The 15,550-nt window shown below is 44.5% G+C and overlaps 1 protein-coding gene across 2 annotated transcripts in view; it reads left to right on the top strand.

Annotated features, from left to right (window-relative positions):
- The window catches only part of CACNA2D3 (calcium voltage-gated channel auxiliary subunit alpha2delta 3), an 809,032-nt gene that overhangs the window by 498,891 nt on the left and 294,591 nt on the right, over positions 1-15,550 (top strand). For both annotated transcript variants that reach the window (XR_004971472.1, XM_036331880.1), the window contains exon 12: positions 8,434-8,512. Coding sequence is in view for 1 of the 2 variants with exons in the window: in XM_036331880.1 (XP_036187773.1) it covers positions 8,434-8,512 (79 nt within the window). In the remaining variant the exon portion in view is untranslated. The remainder of the gene's footprint in view (positions 1-8,433; positions 8,513-15,550) is intronic.

Here is a 15,550-nt window from a genome sequence, read left to right as displayed (position 1 = left end):
AAAATTATTTATTTATCTAAAATGCACCTACACTGAATTTATCTGAAAAATAAAAAAGTCGATATTAAGAAAAAAATTGTAAATGGAAGTTTATAAGAGAGGGTTTCGCGTGCCAGCAAAAGTTACTGGCATGCCATGTTTGGCACACGTGCCGGGGGTTGCCCACCCCTGCCCTAGGGTGATTAGGACAAGTGAATAATGGCCCAGGCTGTGAGCACCTGAGAAAAGGAGGTGGTGGAGGCTTCGGCTCCGGATTGGTTGGTTTGTATATCCGGGTGCACTTGCAGGCAAGCTGTATACTATCCCCAGGGATTAGCCGAGTAGCATAGCTCCAGAGAGCAGACCGTCAGAGACACAAAAAATAAACAAAGACATGGTCAATGCACTCACTGACCTGCCCCCTGGATGAATTTCATCACCCCCCTTTGGGGGCGTTGCTGCTTGACTTCTTACTGATCCACTAAGTGGTGTGTGATCTCCTCTGTGTAAACCAGGCCACAGTCTCTGTGACCCAGAGACCCCCATCTCCTTCACTTTGACAAAACACGTGACCATGAAACTGAACTGCCACCCCCTGGCTGGGAGATTACTACAGGGTTACTTTTTTTTTTCTGATTTGGGATCTTTTCAATACCACACACGAGGTAGCAGGGACTGTGCTTGAGAGGACGGAGATTGTACAGATTCTCAGAGCGTCCCCAAATGACAGTTCATTTTTCATAATGATCTATGATATTCATTTGTTGAAATTTTATTACTTTTGTAATTTAATTCAATTTTTCCCATTTCATTGCTGCTTGGGGCAGCGTTATCTTATTTGCCTCTCTTATCTTCCATATGAGGATGTTTCTCTTTTTATTATGAGCACCATGGCGTCCAGATTAAAGCTGCCTGTTCAATAGAACTGCTTCCACTGGTGTCAACCTGCCCTGAGCCCACCTCTGCCTGTGCAGCATTTTCAGGGAGACACATGGGGGCAGTGATTTATGAAGCATTTTAGGGATAATCAAGGCCCTACCCTCATCTTCGGCTTAGAGATTAAAGATCGTATTCAGAAACGTTTCTCTGCATCAGCAATCGTAGAAATGAGCAAATAATACTAGGAGTGGATTAGGAATATGTTTTATGAAGATACAGATGAAGAATGTATTGAGCAACATCAAATTGACTTTAAAGTATAAAGATATCAGGAGACATCTCCCTAAAGCTGAAGTCATGCACCATTTTTGAGAAATCCTGGAGGTATTTTAGGAAATGATTGAGTTGGGAAGTGAGTCAGAAGGGTCAGGAGCCGGTGGGAAGACGTGCAGGTGAGTCCTCCGGATTACTGGCAGAAGCTGCCACTTAGCTGAAATAAAATTCAGAACCCATGGGTGTGGGCACCTGTAGGTGCTGGAGGACTCTTTTTTAGCAAATTTCATTTATATCTATAACCCATATAACTTGCAGGTTTTTAAAGGTAGAAATACTGAGTCTATAGTTACACGTTATTTTACAATAGAAGATTGCTTTCTCTTTCCTATAACAGGAAACACTGTGATTCCAGAGGCTGCTAAGTGCTCCGGCCCAGGCCCTTTCCCTGGCATCTGGGGGGGAAGAGTGGGCTTATTGTAATCTCAAGAAGCAGTGCTTTGCATGTAAACACCAGCTCAGCAGCCACAGGCATCGGGCACAGGTCTGCCCTTTCCTGCTTGCCCAGGCTGGTCGATGTCTGATAGTCCTGCCTTGTTGGATTGACACAAGCTTCTTTCAAAATGTCATCCTGAGCCAGTGCCTCTCTTTTTGTCTTTAACCATCCACTGGGCTGTTCAGTCTCGACCCTGAGCACTCAATAGAAGCATCTTTATTGGGAATGGCGTCAGTGTTTTCTTTTCCTTTTTCCTTATTTATTTATTGATTGATTGATTAAATTGATTGGGTGACATTGGTCAACATTCCAGTGATTTCTAATTCCCAGTCCCGCTTTCCTTTGCTCAGGCCTCCTCTTCTTTGTGCTATTTTTTTTTTTTCTTACATGTTGGATTTAGACCACCTGTGTCAGACCCACCATGAGCACTTTTGAAAAATCTAGATGCCTGGGCTTAATCTGAATCTCTTGAGGGTGGGTGCTGGGGGCACCACCTTTCACATGTGATTGAAAGCACCTAGGGCAGAGGTTCTCAACCTGTGGGTCGCGACCCCTTTGGGGGTCGAATGACCCTTTCACAGGGGTCGCCTAAGACCATTGGAAAACACATATATAATTACATATTGTTTTTGTGATTAATCACTATGCTTTAATTATGTTCAATTTGTAACAATGAAAATACACCCTGCATATCAGATATTTACATTACAATTCATAACAGTAGCAAAATTTCAGTTATGAAGTAGCAACGAAAATAATTTTATGGTTGGGGGTCACCACAACATGAGGAACTGTATTAAAGGGTCGGGGCATTACGAAGGTTGAGAACCACTGGCCTAGTGATTCTGATGCCCAGAGAAGTCTGACAGCACTCTCCACCCTGGCCAGAGCCACCTTCACCTCTCACGTGAAACATTTCAGTGGCCTCCTACTTAGCGTCTCTGTTTCTACGCTTACCTCCCTGTGGCTGTGGTTCTCAAACTTGGCTGCACAGTGCAGCTCCATAGGAGATTAAATGTCTGTCCTGCCTGATTTAATTGATCTGGGATGGGACCTGAGCATGCAGAATTATATCATCACAGGAAAATCAGGGCAGCCGGGATGAGCCCAACGGTCCATGGCTATTCTCCACACGCAGACAGAAGGGCCTTTTACAATTTTATATGTTGCTTATGTCAGGCTTCTGCTCAGTCCCCCTGTGGTTTCTGTTTTTGCTGGGAAAAAATAAAGCCCACTGTCTAACGGTTACCACAAAGGCTCACATGATTTGGCCTCTGTTGTCTGTCCAAGTTCATCCCCTATGGCCTCTTCTAGCTGACTCCACCCATCCCTGCTGGTCTCTTCCATATCCTTGAGCATCCCTATGTACCATCTGGTCCCTTCGCCTGGAACATTCTTCCCCAATAGCCATATGTCTTACTCCGCCACCCCATTTGGTCTGGATTCCTGCTCAAATATCACCTTATCAGCGAAGCTTTCCCTCCCTTCCTTCCTAAAACAGCTGCCTCCATTGCTCTCCATTGCCTTGCGTTGTTTTATTTTCTTCTTAAGTGTTTAATCCAACAAATAAACAAACATTTTATGTGAATTTGCCATTTATGAACTGCTTCACTTTCACAAAAATCTAAACTCGCTTAGGACAGAGAGTTTGTTTTATTTATTCATCAGATCCCCAACACATAGTAAGTGCTTGGAAGTTACTTGTGATGGGTAGTGAATTGCTGCTCTTGGACTGTCTCAAAAACATGGGCATTGGTGACCTGCCGCTCATTACTAGGGACCTGTGAGTGGCAGCAGCCTGTTTTCTGGCTGTGCAATGCCCCCTGATAGCTTTACTGGCAGCTGCTTCCCTCCCCTATTTTAATGGTTGTAGAAAGGAGGGAATTTGACCCATGACCCCTGCGAATAAGACTACCTCTAGTCACCAAAAGTTGAAAGGAATGACGCCCCCTCAAGTTTTTGCTGGAAATTGCATCTATATGAGAAAGAAGCATACATCTATTTTTTTGAAAAACTGGGTTGTTTTTTGTTTGTTTCATTTGGGAACTTTTATACTCAGTAGATTAAGTTATGTGACTTTGAACTTTGAAATGTCCACATCTTAAGATTTTATTAAGCCTGACTGGGTTTAAAGAGCATTTAAAGACATCCAAACTTACATGGAAGATCAAAATGAACTAATAGGTTGATGCAGACTTTGTTCCACCCTGCCTTTGTGCCGGTTAATGAAAGCGGTGCCGTCCTGCCTGCGGACAATGAGCGCGGAGGCCTGGCTCTCCTGGGAACTCTGGTGTCTCCTGACAATGGTCCTGGCTGAACTGTGCCGTGATGCCTTTTCATGATACGCACCTGGGCCTCAGGACCACCCTCGATCTGCTAAGGCAACTTGTCACATCAGAAAAGTGGTTGGACTCAAGGCAGACTTGTGAAAATTTGTTTGATGGCACTTCCTAGGGAAATAATCTCCAACCCTTGGAAATAAAATCCATCAGGCAACAGGATCTGTCAGTGATGGAAATGAGGAACAATTTAAGTCTGTTACACAGAGGTTTGGCACTCAGTTAATTGAGCAGTGGAATAAGCAGCCCACCCAGGAAGGTTCAAGGCCACGTTTAATTTCCACGTATCATCTCTTCTGTGTTTGATGTTCGCTGCCATGTTTATGCTTCCTATGTCCTTACAAAATGGTTCCCGAAACAGGGGTGTCCTTACTTCCTTCCTATTTTAAGGGGTTTCTAATTATTTTTTAATATGTTTTTGTTGATTTCAGAGAGAGGGAGGGAGAGAGAGAGAAACATCAATTACAAGAGACAATCATTGATCAGCTGCCTCCTGCATGCCCCCTACTTGGGATCGAGCACAATTCCCGGGCATGTGCCCTGACCAGGAATTGAAATACGACCTCCTGGTTCATGTGTTGACCCCCAACCACACCAGTCAGGTGGGATCTCTAATTATTAAAGCAATACTTATTCCTTTGTGAAAACATTCAGATGAAATTGAAATTTCGGAAGTAATAAGTGTAAGTCTCTTTGTAGAAAAAAAATAGGACTCCATGTTACACAATATCCTACCACCTGCTTTTTCCCCTTACCAATTTCTGATGGATGTCTTTCTACATGAATACATAGCTGCATGGTGTTCCCCTGCATGAATAGACTATACGTTTTTAGCCAATCAGCTATCATGAAACACTTAAGATTCAACAGTTTTTGACCATTACAAGTAATGACACTGAACATTCTTGTATTTTATCATTTTAGTGTATTTGTGAAAATGTATAAAATTGAGTTACAGGGCTTTAAGAGGTCATAGTTCTCCTTCCCCTTCCAGTCATCTGTGTTACCACCTTGGCCCCCAGAGGCATTGTATTTGTTATCCTGTCTGTCCTATGAATGCCTAGAGGTAGAATTACTGGTTCTAAAATATTAAAACTATAAAATGTGATGGCTATTGTTAAATTGCTCTTCAAAATATTTATTTGGGGTGAAATCTCTTTTCTTTTTGTTGCCAGTTGAAAGGCAGACTTGTGAGAAGTCCAGGGTGTGAACCCAGCATCGTTTGATTATGTTTATTTTATAGGCATAGATGCAACAAGTCGTTTCCATGCCATTTCTACTCAGATAAGGAGGCCAGTCCCCTGGGAGCCAAGGAATGCACATCAATGGAAATATTAAAGATGATTCTGATTTTCTTTCGCAAACCAACAAAACAAATACACTGCCATAAATCCTTTAGCACATACCTGACCCAGGGGACGGTGCTGACTGTAGAAGCCACAATGGTAGTGGTGGTGGTGGGGGGGGGGGGGGGGGCGGGTGTGGGCTGGTTTTCATTATTGTGATGGTTGTTAGCACAATTACTCTTGAGCAATGCAATCATGTCTGGTCTGAAATTTGGCACAATCCTACTGGTTTTCCAAATGGGTTGCCATCTTTTAAAATCAGGAATTATGGAATGATTCGCAGCATTGTTCTAGAGTTTTAACTATGCCTCTGAGAGAACTCAGTTTATCCTGTGGCTCTTCATCTGGAGAGCAGAGGAGGTTTGGCACACACAGGCACCTCTACCCAAAACCAAATGGGTTGCTTTGTGACGGGTCTTTTCCGCTTTGCCTACAAGATAGACTCATAGCTGCATTTCCTGAGAGCCATCTATTATGCTTTCTGCTTGGTTAAGAGCCAGTGGGCATGCAAGTTTTTATCAATCTAGGGTTTCCTCTTTAAATAGCTTAAGTGGGAAATGGACGGCAAAGTGCTATGAAAGCAGCCTGGGTCGGGTCTCAAGAGCCTGAAGTCCAGTCTGTCTCCTGTGGATGCTGGCTCTGGACCTCGGAGCTGGGTGGGGATTTCTGTGTTGGAAGAACCAGCGTCTGCAGGGGGATAAGAGGGGACCCCAGTGTTATCTGAGGTCTCAGGACTCAGAGAGAACTCTGATTAGATCAGGACTTGAAACTAATCAAGTCCCTTTATTTCACTGGGCCTCTGTTTCCACTAAATCAGTCATCAGCTATCTGCCAACAGTGGGCAGACAGGCAAAGTGAACAGGGGACAGCGCTGTGTTGGAGGGTCAGTGGTAACCACCTTGGCTACATGGACCCCAGTGGGAATAGTGGGGGAAGGAGGGAGGGGAGTGAAGAGAGGCCAGGCTTCCCGGCTGGCTCCTCCACCAGGAAGCCCCCTTGAAGGGTGAAATGACCGCCTCACCAAAGGAAAATGAGGACAGACTATGGCTACATAACGATCATGTATTTTTTAAACATCATTTTAGTTGGAAATAAACCATCACTTAAAAACTAGTCTTCAAGTTGTAATTCCCAGATAAGCAGATATTCCTAATTATAACAAAATCTTAATTTTTGGCACTCATATATTTTTATTCACTCATGTCTGGATCTGTGATGTTACGAGCACTGTGCTCCATGGGGCCACGGCCAGGGGCAAGAGACCTAGCCCTTCTTTTCCCTCATCAAGTGGACAGTCTAGTGGAGATCAATCTCACAGAGGTAACCACACAGATATTAGTCAACCACAGTGGGAAAAAGGCTCTGAAGGAGCAGTGACGGTGCCTGAACTGGTCTGGATGTGACCGAAGGACTGAACTTGGCCTGCCAGGAGTTTTATTTGGACTGTGTAGTGTTAACCCACATCTCACTTTAAATTTGAATGAAAGGGCTTTAACATTTTTAATTCTTTTTCTTTCTTCTATCTAACCCTCATGTACCACTTTGGGAGCAGGGTTGTGGTTTATTTAAAATAATTCTGTCTGATGATCATTTCACTTAGCACAGTATTCTCTAAGTGCATCCATGTTGTTGCAAATGGCAAGACTTCATTCTTTTTATGGATGAGTAATTTTCCCTTCTCTTTCTCTCTCTCCCCTTTACTCTCTATATCTTATCTCTCTTTGTTGATATCATATCTTCTTTATCTACTCACTTATCGATGGACACCTAGGTTGCTTCCATGTGTTGGCTATTGTAAATAATGCTGCAGTGATATATGGGTACATAAAGAGTGGGGCAAAGATAGATCTACAGTTGTTCATCTGGAAAATAATATAATAATTAATACATAAAATACTAGAATAAACTCTCTGATTTGAGTACTCACAACTGTAAACTTACTTTTGCCCCACCCTGTATATCTTTTCAAATTAATGTTTTTGTTTTCTTCAGCTAGATATCCAGATGTGGAATTTCTGGGTTGTATAGTAGTTGTATCTTTAATTTATTGAGGGACCTCCATACCGCTTTCCATAGTGGCTGCACCAATTTGCAATCCCACCAATAATGTAAAAGGGTTTCCTTTTCTCTCCATCTTCTCCAAATACTATATGATTTCCCTTATGTGTCAAATCTAAAACACAAAACAAACAAACAAAGCAAAAAAGAAACAGACTCTTAGATACAGAGAACAAACTGATGGTTGCTAGAAGGGAGGAGAACAGGAGAATGGGTGAGAAGGGTGAGAGGGAATAAGAGGTACAAAGCTCCAGTTTAAAAGATAAAAGTCATGGAGATGGCATGCACAGCATCGGGAAAATAGTCAATATTACTATAATAAACTTTGCATGGTGACCGATGGTCACTAGTATTGTGATGATCACATCATGAGAAATATAGTGTTGAGTCACTGTTGTACACCTGAAACTAATATATAATGTATGCCAACTATCATAAAAAACAAAGTATTCTGCCCTCATGAGAGAGAGTTAGGAAAACAATAGAAAAGAATAGAACCGGGGTTTTACATGTATTGGAGCCAAAACCTCAGGAAGGCTTGAGAGGGTCCCCATTGGTCTCCTGGCTGCAAGCTATGCCTCTTGTCCCAGTTATTTACCTCCTAAGATCAAGCTAGGGACCACAGATGGCAAGAGAGTGTCTGCAGCCTGTCCTCGCCACTGGGGGGAAATGTTGAGGGTCTTTCAGTGGCGTTTTTATTCCCAGGAAGAGCACACTCTGCATTTCCTGTGCGGATCTGGGCCAGACCTGGATGCTCCTTGTCCATATGTGTGCAGCAAAACACGGCCCGTAATGTTGCCAGTCTCCCATTTCACGTTCTTCTCCTTTGTCGCGAGCTCCACACCGAAAAACAACCACCACCAGTGCCACATGGTTTCAAAGATCAAAGGCCCCAGTTCTGAATATATTTCAAGCTAACTGTACTTCAAATGTTTTAAATATGTTCCTCCAGATGGGAAGCATGGGGCATTAACGAGGTAAACCACATGTGCGTGAGCCGGGATGTGGTCTGTGCAGGACAGTGAAAACACAGCGCTGATCCGTGTGTTTGCCTTCCCCTCAGGTCCGCATCTTCACGTACCTCATTGGACGGGAGGCGGCTTTTGCAGACAATCTCAAGTGGATGGCCTGTGCCAACAAAGGTAGGTCCCTCTGATGGGCCTGGATCCCAGTGCCTTCTCCTTGGATGCGCAGAAATCAAAGATAGTCATGAGGAAGTGGAGAATTCTAGGAGAAGGCTGTGAATTCTAAGATAAGGTCTGGGTGTTTCTAAATGATTTTTTGTAAACTTGTAACAGCCTCTCCCAAAATATGCTTATAAAGTTTGAGGACATAGTCAAGTGGAGTGGCTGAGCCTCTCCACTCTACTGCTCAGTAGCTGAGGGGCCTTGGGAGAGTTACTGTGGCAGAACCGTTTACTGTGCACCAAATATCCACGTGCTTGCTCAGCATTCAGGGGCCTCAACACTGGTTCTGGCCAATAGTCTTTAAGCAAAACCAACCTGGTCATTTCTGGGATAATGCATTTAAGAGCTGGTGCGGTAGTGTCTACGCTCTGGCTCTTGTGAACTCTGAAACTACATAATGGAATAGTCATGAAATGAACAACCTTCATCAGCCTGGGGCCCTGAGTCATCACATGGAGCAAATGCCTTTCCACTCCCCCTGTCCCCTGCCCTAGGCCAGCCCACACTGCATACACAGTGTGTGTGATGAGCCTTAGTGTTAAGTCACTGGGGTTTCCGGTTTCCTATGTTCCCATAGCATGACTTAGCCTACACAACCAATTAAGTCTAGTTTGAGTTAAAACAAAGTTATTTTAGTTGCAAGCAACCAAAGTTGCTCCCTGAAATTAAAAAGGGGAGTGTTTTGGAGAGAGAGGGGAGTGACTCAGAATCTAGACAAGGGAGGGAAACTTGTGTCCCAGGAGGACAAGGGAGCTGTGTTTTTGTTTTCTTTCCCTTCTTGGTTTCCTTCTACACTCCGTGCATTCTTCCCTCTGTAGGTAGACCTTCTCTGCTATGATAGACCTTCTCTGCTATGGCATGCGCATATTCAGAAATTCCCATCCTATGCCATGTACACCTCTCTTTCTACACAGCAGGATATGATATTAGAAAGGAGTTTTTATCTTCTCCATTTGAGACTGATTGATCCACAACTTTAAATTCTGATTTTTTTTTTAAATATATTTTATTGATTTTTCACAGAGAGGAAGGGAGAGCAATAGAGAGTTAGAAACATCGATGAGAGAGAAACATCAATCAGCCGCCTCCTGCACACTCCCCACTGGGGATGTGCCCACAACCAAGGTACATGCCCTTGACCGGAATCGAACCTGGGACCTTTCAGTCGGCAGGCAGACGCTCTATCCACTGAGCCAAACTGGTTACTGCTAAATTCTGATTTTTAAGTCCCCTACCTTCCTCCCAAAAAGGATTATGACCCCAGCTTGGTCCAGGACCCCCCTGCTGATTTGGGTATGGGCAGAGATAAGCCCACAGAGAAAAACATACGCACTCTGAGGGGTCCAGCACTGGGTAGGGGTGGGAAGTTTCCAGAGAAGAGGGGTATGGCCCGGCAAATAAACCTCAGCCTGTCTCTCCCATTGCTTGGCATTGTCTTTAATGATCTGCTTCTACTTGCAACAATATTTTAAGCACGTCTCATTTTCCGCATTGAAAAAGTGGAGACCTGCATGGAAGTCAACATTTCCTTGAAGCTATTAATAACACATTCTATGATTATTTTAGTTTATTGGCTGGCTCCCCTCTCTATAGGTATCAGTAATATGATTATCTCAGAGCTAATGCATTTGGCTCCATTTCAGGGGACACATGGGAGGACCGCGGGCCTGAGGGGGTGGAAGCCGATGCATCCTCTGTTTCCTCTGAGGAAAGGGTCCATTCTTGAAACAATTTTTGGAACTTTGTTGACATTTGAAAATCTTGAGTGAGCTCCACTTTTCCTGTTTTTCTTTTCCCCTTTATTCTGCGGTCTTGAAAAAAAAAAAAAAAAAGAGAGTTCCTTTCCATTTTTTTAAAAAAATGTTGCTGTTGTTCTTGCCACGTTGAATTGCAGTTCTCCCATCGGCTAGGATGCAGTTAGTCATGGGTTATTGTTTTTACCACTGTCTGTGTCCAGCTGATGAAAATTACTCAAATTGAAGTCTTGTCTTAATCAACTAATATTACACCATAATTTAGTTTTAGTCATTGTTTATAAGAATCTCTGAAGCATCCTTTTGAAGATAGTTTAGTCAACTTGGAGTATTTCAGGGCCTGGCTATAGCATTCAGCCCTTTAGATGTAAAAGTTCTGAGTACAGCCACTTGGAAAATCCAAGGAGGTAATAGTAGCCGCTGAGCTGGCCGGGCCTTGGATTCCACAGTGATTCTCCTTCCCTTCCTGTCTAAATCCGGTCATTTCCTTCCCTGCCAGAGCCAGGCCCTCTCAGAAGTTTCACCTCCTTACTCCGCTTCTCTCCTGAAGGGCCTCGGGAATAAAATGTCATTGTTTACCACTCTTCAAAGTAGCAGCTGCCATCAAAACGTTAGGTTCCAGTCATCTGTGCCCATATAAACATTGGCTTCGCGTTGCGTCAGTTATGGGGTTTTAGACCACGTAACATCAGTGAGCAAGTATTCTTCTATGGTCATTAATTAAATCATTGTTTATAGTCTCAGATTGTTATAGTATGGAGGCAGCATAACATTTTTCATCTCAAGTGACATGAGGTCCAGAGGGGCCCCCCTTACATATTTTCATCCTGACTCAGACTAGTGCTTCAGTGAAATGAGTCATTAACATTCAGGGCCCAGAGCAGACTCGGGGAGAGCCCAGGGGAGCCCAGGGAGAAGCTTGTCAGTGGCCGGGCCGGGCCTGGCCATGGTGGCGCTGGGGAGGAGCAGGAGCTGGGATCACACACCTTCCCCAGTCAGGGGGCGAGGAGCCACTCTCCCTACAGAATTACTTACTTGCAAGTCTGGTAGCCATAGAGACTGTTCTCAGCCATTGGACCTCAGACATGTCCCCTGGAAATGGGTATCTGGGGACGTGTACACTGCTTGCAGGAGTTCTCTGTCTCCTCCGATCTACTAGCAAAATCCAGAGAGGCCTGGAGCTCATTGGTTTGTTTCATTTTATGCATAACTAGGCCCTATCTTGAGGGAAACGGCCCTAATGAGGCAAAGCAGCAAAGCATTTTAAATCCATTAAAGTGATCATTGCCACTGGACAGTGGCTGGTGGAATATGCAGTTCTGAGTTCATACTATTGGATAAATAAGTGAACTGGGAAAACTGCAGAGAGGGGCCGACGTGGCCCGATACGCCATAAAGTCATGATGACCTTCTCTAATGTTCAGTGTGCCAGGATTTTAAACAAGCACCGCCCGCGTCTCCTTCGGAAGTCAGCGAAGGGAGCGCTTTCCAGCTGTGCAAATAGAGGGGGCCTCCCTGTTTGGGCTCTCAACCCATCAGTTCGGGCGAATGGAAAGGCCACAGGAGTCTCTCTTGGTTGTCTGCTCCGCTTGTCCCTTTCTGATAGGTTAACGGTCATTCTCTCCTTATTTGAAAGCGAGCTAGTGGCCTGAGCCCTCCTCGGAAGTTCAGACCCACAGCCCTTTTTCCATGAAAAAATTCTTACCCTCACGCTGCATTTGTTTCCAAGAGTCTTGGCCCCTAAAAGATAGCTTCACACTTACGAGGCCACAGTGGTGGTAGGTGAGGGTGGGGGAAAGTGGCAATCCAACTTTCACTATTGGAACAAGTGGAAGAAGGCACAAATGGTGGTTATTCAGATAAGTTTGTGTAATATTTTTTGTACCCTTTGACCAATATCACCCCAATTCCCCTAACCCTCAGCCCCTGGTAACCACCATTTCACTCTCTGTGTCTACAAGCTCAGCTTTTTTAGGTTCCATATGGATTCCACATATAAGGGATATAATTCAGCATTAGTCTCTGCCTGCTTAACCTCACATAGCATAATCCCTGCAGCTCCATCCATGGTGTCCCAAATGGCAAGCTTTCCTTCTTTCTCATAGCTGAATAATACGCCACTGTGTATGTGTATATGTGTGTGTGTGTGTGTGTGTGTGTGTGTGTGTTTGAAGTTGTGTACATGCCATAGAACATGAAGATGCTGCCCCTGTTATTTATAACAACTAAGGATGACCAACTAAGTGTCATCCTTAGTTGTTATAAGGTTGTGCTATGCAGGTAGAGTGCAAAAGTACTTTTGTGACGTATTTCTTTTGACTCTCACTAAAGCTCTTTTAGGTGCTTGGGAAGAAAACTGAGATCTAGTTTTCTTTTCCTAAAAAAATATATTTTTATTGATTTCAGAGAAGGGAAAGGGAGAGAGAGAGAGAGAGAGAGAGAGAGAGAGAGAGAGAGAGAGAAAGAGATATAGAGAGAGAGAGAAACATCAATGATGAGAATCATTGATTGGCTGTCTCCTTCACGTTCCACACGTGCTCTGACAGGGACTCGAACCATGACCTCCTAATTCATAGGTGGGTGCTCAACCACTGAGCCACAGAGGCTGGGCAAGATCTAGTTTCCTTGCCCCAGGTTACCAGCTAGCAGGTGGCAGAGCCAGAGGCTGGCCCAGTGATCCGAAGCCTGAGCCTCACTTCCCCAGATCGTGAGGTTACCTCTCTTTGGGGAGAAGAAAGTGTTTCATGGAGGACTCCTGCATGTCTTCCAGAGTTTGAGACTCTAGTAAAAGGAATGTAGAGGTGGAGGAAAGACTTGGTCAGCTAATAAAGACCAAGTGGGATTTCTACCCAGCCTGTGTGTTCCAGAAATGGCCCTGCATCCGCTTGTGTGGGCATGTGGTTCAGTTTCTGATGTTTTACAAAGCGGGACATTAAGGCTCTGAGAGGAGATGAGGCAGTTTGGGGTGTGGGTGCTGTGTGTGGGTGCTGCGACAGAGCTACAGACGGGCCAGCCTTCCTAGCTCCGTCACGTGATCCTTTAAATGACCTTTTCTAACATGAAATTTAAAATGTAACATTATTCACAAAGGAAAAGGGTTGTTTCTAAATTTGAGAGTTTGGCTGATTCTGATGGCTTCACACTGGAGACCCTCACTCTCTGGTGGGCACATGCCCACGGAGGCAGCGGGTAGGGGCCTGGCCCCATGGTCATTCCCTACAGGTCAGTTCTTTCCAACTCACTGGACATGTGCCCTTTGGCTCCAAGGCCCACCGGACCTCTTGCTGGATGTCTGTGAAGGTCCGAGGGGAGGTGGAGGTAGGAAGTTGTTTATAAATTGCATATCTTTTTACAGAAATAAGTGCTTTGTCAGTAGCATGTGATGCTGATGGGGAGGAGGAAGAGTAGAACACTGTTGTCCAGAAGGGAGGCAAACGAGGTCACATCATCGACTTCACTGCCCACTCCACTGTCCTGAGGAGACTGAAATCTGAGCTTTGTCTTATTCAGAGAGGAGTGTTTGTAAAGGGAGTGGTGCCTCACAGCAAAGGTGAACGGGGACTTGGCGTGGGAGATAGATGGCCAGAGTCTCCAATGAGGAGCCAACTGGGACCCTCAGCTCTGACGTCATTGCAAAGCAGAATAATGAATGATGGAGCTTCTCATCTAAAGGCACCTTTTAGACAAGGGACTCCTAAGAAATCTAGAGGTGAGGGTGGTAGAATCTCAGAAATACAAAGCACCAGGCTGCGTGTGGTTGATCACAGGGAGCAGTTGTAACCCGGAGTTCACAGGAGGCTCTGTGAGGAATAAAGTACATAAATAGATGTTACGTAGAAAAATGAGAAGACCATTTGTAATAGGTGGCTAATTACAGCATTAATTACTCCTTGGTAATTACTGAATGATTGCTGATTCTGTTTTCCTACATGATATATGACGTCCAAAAAGGCTCATTAAAGAAGAGAATAAACATTCAAGAGCTAGAATTTAAAAGAAAAAAAAGGGGGGAGCAGGGAGGAGGGAAAGGAGCCAGTTCAGAGAATGCAGAGGGAAAACAAGGGAAGCGTCTATGGTTACAGCCAAAGCGTCCAGCCCTCAGCGACTTCCTGTTATCCATCAAAAGTACATTTGTTAACTAAAACTTAGATGAAAACATTTGAAAGCAAGAAAGGGTCTTTCAGAAAGGTTGGAGATTTTAATGGGTTGGGGTTAGATGATTAAATTTGCATGAAGCTTTGCAGTATACGTTATTAATATTATTTGTATAATCTCAGCTTCTCTTACCTTCTATACATCTGAATGCCTGGTCTATATTTTGAAATATAAATTAGAACTGGGCCCTGGGTTTTGAGTAGACCTTTTTGCTAATTATTGAGCATTTCCCAGGAACCTCAAGGAGAACCATGCATTTCCCCACCCCATCCTCAACTTGTCGTGGCCACAGAGATGCAGACAGCCCATTAGGGGCGACCTCCTGGGGAGGACCTCTGAGCAGCCACATGTGTCTGTTCTTTTCTGAAACAGGAAAAAGCAGTATCCTCAGTGGTCAAGGGTAAAGGTTCTGGAATCAGATGAACCTGGGTTGGAATTGAGCTGGGATGAATCACTGAGTTCTCTGCTCTGTTTCCTACTGATACAGTGAGCCCATGAGTTGCCCAGGCCCACAGGGGCAAGATGGATGCCAGTAAGACCCCAGTGGGTGTCCCTGCATTGCTAACCCATATGTGTGCTCTGGGAATTCTGCTCCTGACAAGACAGGTGCTCATTTTTTGTAATATTTCATGGAGCTAATATTCCAGTGAAAGAGAACATAGTAAACAAGTAAGTCAGAGTTCACCAGATTAATCTTCTGAAGAAAGTGAAGGCAGGGCGGAGTGAGAGGAGGTGAGTTTAGACAGCTGAACCCTGCATGATAAACAAGACCCAGCCATGGAGAAACTGGATGAAAGCTGTGCCAGGCAGAGGGGACAGCAGGAGCCAAAGCCTGAGAGGGGAATGCACTTGGCCTGTCAGCGGAGGAGGAAGGCCAGGGAGCCCAATGAGAGCAATGGTGAGGAAACAAAGGGAGTGAGGCCATCCAGGTGCGGGGCAGGCAGCTGAAGGAGAGTCTTGGCAGTGTGGCTAAGAAATTTTGATTTTATTCTAACTCTAAATAGAACCAGTTTTAGGATCTTTAGCAGAGAGATGAGGATCTGCTTTATACTTTCAGATGATCCCTCCGGCTGCAGGATAACAA

This window comes from Myotis myotis, unplaced genomic scaffold (genome assembly GCF_014108235.1).
Source record: "Myotis myotis isolate mMyoMyo1 unplaced genomic scaffold, mMyoMyo1.p scaffold_m19_p_13, whole genome shotgun sequence".
NCBI classification, from domain to species: Eukaryota; Metazoa; Chordata; class Mammalia; order Chiroptera; family Vespertilionidae; genus Myotis; species Myotis myotis.
Note: the sequence above shows the minus strand (reverse complement) of the source record. Positions and strands in the feature narration are given on the sequence as shown.